Genomic DNA, 4,117 nt, shown 5'->3' on the forward strand with positions numbered 1-4,117 from the left:
TGCCCCCCCCCCCCCACCTGGAGTCCAATGTGGACCAACCACAAAGGCCAACTGTTAACAAGCCGCAGGGACCCCAAGGGGAAGGCCTGACATGGTAGCGCTGTGGGTGAGGGCACTGTGCCCACCACATCCGGTGGAGGCAAGGGCATCAGACGGGTGGGGAGGCAGCTCGGGGTGGACACTCTACCCCAGATCCACAAACTGCGAAGAAGCCCCATGTGAACAGGTCACAAGCAGGCAGGACAGACAGGTCTGAGCCTCTGTGGTCACTGTTGCTTCCTAGTGTGAAGCAGCACTGTGGTCTTTTACACATAAGACGTCTCACAGGTTTTAAAAGGCCTTCTGAATGGACTGACAGGGAAGCGTTCACCCAGCGGATGGTGGAAGTCTGGGGCCAGCAGGGAGGGATGGATACCCAGGGCCCAGGACTGGCCAGGTGTCCCTGTAGCTCCACAGCAACCGTGGACCCCCATGCTGTCCACTACCCCCTGGAGGGGACTTGCGGGACTGTGGCCACCTGGACTGGAGCAGGTGGCTCTCTAGAAGGCCAGCCCTGCCAACCTGTGGGTTACATGAATTCGGACCCCTGGGACTTAAGATGAAAAGTTTGTTTCAAATCACTGAACATTTAATAATTCACTATAGCAGCAGCAGACACCTCATGTGTTAACGAGTGCTAAGTCACTTCAGTCGTGTCTGACTCTTTGTGACCCTATGGACTGTAGCCGCCAGGCTCCTCCGTCCATGGGATTCTCCAGGCAAGGATACTGGAGTGGGTTTCCATGCCTTCCTCCAGGGGATCTTCCCAACCCGGGGTTGGAACCCACCTCTTTAATGTCTCCGGCATGGGGCAGACGGGTTCTTTACCACTAGCGCCATCTGGGAAGCAATGGAAAATGCCTCTCCCAGATCGTGGGGCATGGCCCTTCCAGCTGCTCTCTGACCCCGGGGACACACAGCTGGACATGCCTGCCAGGTTCTCCTGGGGGCTGGGTGACTGGCATGAGAACCACTGTGAACGGGCTGCCAACCCGGCACCTCCCAGGATAGGGGGTTTACAAGAGCGATGAGCAGACTTCACCCTCGTCCAGCCATTGGCATTTTGGTGTCCTGGCCACAGTGTTCAGCCTGAGCTCACATCTGTCCTGCACATGACACATGTCCCCATGGCTGACCCCACAAGCTTACCACGCGCCCCATCCCGAGAACCCGATGGCCTGGATGATGGTCAAGATGAACTGGGCTCCGAAGATGAAGAAAAACGCCATGAAGTTGAAGGAGCTGTCGGATCTGGAGGGAAGCCAATGGCTTTGTTACCAATGCTGGAGGAGAGGGCGGGGCCGAGGAAGGGCCCAGGCCAACTGGGCAGGATAGCCCTGCCCCACCACACCTCCAGTTCCCGCCCCCAGGAGGAGGACAACCCTGACACGCTCCTCACCAGAAGGGGATTTAGGAGGCCCCACTACACCGAAGGACCTGCCGGTACCCTAATGTCAATCTGATAGGTTCCTGGTGGGTTTGCGATGCCCTGCTGCCCTGGACAAAAGAGGCTGCAAGGGGCTCACATAGGGAGGTCAAGCAAGGGGAGACCTGGGATGGAGGAGGGCCGGGGACCTCGCGGCACAGGGCTGCTCCCGGGTTGCCCCCGAAGCTTTCGGGGGGTCCCCATTCTTACACACAGTTGCTGGAATCAGCTTGGGACCTGAAGCCACAGTGCCCCTTTCGCTTCAGCACAAGTGGACAGGTTTCTGGTTCTTGTCTCCAAAGGGCCCCAGGGGCCCCACCTGACTCCCACTGAGGGTCTGGGATTAGGGGCCACATGGAACAGACATAGCACACGCCTGAGTGCCGAGGGCAGGTTTGCGGTGAAAGCCACAGAGCAAGATTCACAGTAGCCAGAAGGGGGCAGCAACACCAACGCCATCCACAGATGATGGAGAAACACCACTTGGTTCCTGCACACATGGGAGCATCAGATACCCAAAGGGATGAAGCCCAGACACTCGCTACCATGTGGGTAGGGCCTGAGAACATGATGCTCAGTGAGAGAAGCAGACACAGAAGGACACGCAGAGTGATCCCACTGATGGGAAACGTCCAGAACAGGCAGATTCACAGACACAGAGAGTGGGTTCCTGGTTGTCAGAGGCTGAGGGGTTAGGATGGTGCTAATGGGGATGGGGTTTCTTGGTGGTTTGTTCTGGAGCTAGACATGCTGGCTGTCCAGTCTTGTATAAACACTAGAAACATCGAGCTGTTAAGCAGGTGAGCTGAGTGGTATGTACAGTATGTCAACAAAGTCATGAACAAAACAGGGAGAGATGGATGTGGCTTGTGGACCCCAGTACACAGTGTCATCCAAATACAAGAGGCAGGCTCACACCCGGGCCAGGTGGCAGCTGCAGATCAGGGTACACCCCTCTCAGGACTTGGCCCGGAGGGGGGCGTGCACAGTGAGGTCACCTGCTGTTATTTCTGAGCCAAATGTCAACCCCAGACCCTCCCCAAGGGCCCCTGGAGGGTGGGAGCCACCCCAACTCACCGGAAGGCCTTGTAGGCAGGCCGGAACCAGCACACGTAGCCGCAGGGCGAGAAGAGGAGCAGCCAGAGCAGAGCCAGGCCAAAGTTAGCACCTGAGCCACCCGCGATCCACCAGGCCAGGCAGGCAACGAGGTTGACGCCCAGGGTAGCACAGTAGACTAGGGGAAGGAAGGAGAAAGAGGGCGCTGAATGGGACACCCCCTACTGCTGGGGTGTGGCTCCCATGAGCACAGAGACCTTGGGGCCAGAGAAGGGCCTGGGGGGCCCAGCTCTGTGCAGCTGCCCACCTGCTCCATCCACTCCGGACAGGAGCTCATCAGTGTGTGTACTCAGTTATGTCTGACTCTTTGCAACTCTATGGACTATAGTCCACCAGGCTCCTCTGTCCATGGGATTCTCTAGGCAAGAATACTGGAGTGGGTTGACATGCCCTCCTCCAGGGGCTCTTCCCAGCCCAGGACTGAACCCACATCTCTTATGGCTTCCGCATTGGCAGGCAGGTTCTTTACCACTGAGCCATGAGAGAAGTTTGTCGGTAAGCTTTATTACTAAACCCTCAGGCTCCCACCCACCAAGCTCAAGACAAGTCCTGGGCCGGGCCTGTCCCGGGCCTGGGTCTCTGGGTGGTGCACCCCTCCCCCTGACTCACACAGCCACAGGCGGTAGATCCTCTTCACCAGGACCTGGTGCTCAATAGGGATTTCGTCAGAGAAGTTCTGGTAGAAGCAGGGCTTCAGAGGAATGAACTTGGGCAACGGGGGGAAGTTGTTCTCCTTTCCTGCAGGGACAGGGGTGCGGAAAAACTCACATTGCAGTCAGCTTGTAGTGGCCCTAGGGCTGTGCCCATCTGCTCCTGGGACCTGTGGATACATCACCTCATGGGGCAGAAGGGACTTTGCCAGAGGGATTAAGCTAAGGCCCCTGAGACGGGATGATCCTGGACTCTCTGGGGAACCCACTGCCATCACAGGGTCCTTATGAAAGGGAAGGGGTTGGGTCAGAGGCAGAGAGACGGGAGATGCTGAGCCATTGGCTGTGAGGATGGAGGGAGGGGCTGCGAGTCAGGGATGCAGCACCTCTAGAAGCTGGAAAAGGGGGGAGCCAGTGCTCCCTGAGAGCCTCCAGAGGGACCAGCCCTTCCCACACCTGGATTTAGCCCTGTGGTACCCATGTGGGACTCCAGACCTCAGGACTGTCAGAGAACAAATTCTATTTACTTACTTATTTATGAACTTAGTTTCTGACCGCGCCACACAGCATGCAGGATCTTAGTTCCTCCACCTGGGATTGAACTCACACCCTCAGCACTGAAAGCAGGTAGTCCTAACCACTGGCCCTCCAGGGAAGTCCCAGGACAAATTTCTTTCAAGTATCTGAGTCTGTGGCAATTTCTTACGACAGTCACAGGGATACGTGAAGATTCAACAGCAGGGTCCACACATATCCACACTGTTGACTTCAGGGCAGGTTGTGGCACTTGGGACGTGGGAACCCCCTGGGGTTGCCATTACAAAGGACCACAGGCTGGGTGGCCTGATTGGACAGAGGTCTGTCCTGGCTCGCTTCTAGAGGCTGG

At 57.2% G+C, this 4,117-nt stretch overlaps 1 protein-coding gene across 3 annotated transcripts in view; it reads right to left on the reverse strand.

Annotated features, from left to right (window-relative positions):
• The window catches only part of SCAMP4 (secretory carrier membrane protein 4), a 17,541-nt gene that overhangs the window by 5,126 nt on the left and 8,298 nt on the right, over positions 1 to 4,117 (reverse strand). For all 3 annotated transcript variants that reach the window (XM_010844536.1, XM_010844539.1, XM_010844538.1), the window contains exons 3-5: positions 3,191 to 3,319; positions 2,543 to 2,699; positions 1,189 to 1,290 (exon numbers count right to left, since the gene is read on the reverse strand). In XM_010844536.1, the coding sequence (XP_010842838.1) occupies positions 1,189 to 1,290; positions 2,543 to 2,699; positions 3,191 to 3,319 (388 nt within the window). The remainder of the gene's footprint in view (positions 1 to 1,188; positions 1,291 to 2,542; positions 2,700 to 3,190; positions 3,320 to 4,117) is intronic.

This window comes from Bison bison, unplaced genomic scaffold (genome assembly GCF_000754665.1).
Source record: "Bison bison bison isolate TAMUID 2011002044 unplaced genomic scaffold, Bison_UMD1.0 scf7180017864203, whole genome shotgun sequence".
In the NCBI taxonomy this organism is placed as follows: domain Eukaryota; kingdom Metazoa; phylum Chordata; class Mammalia; order Artiodactyla; family Bovidae; genus Bison; species Bison bison.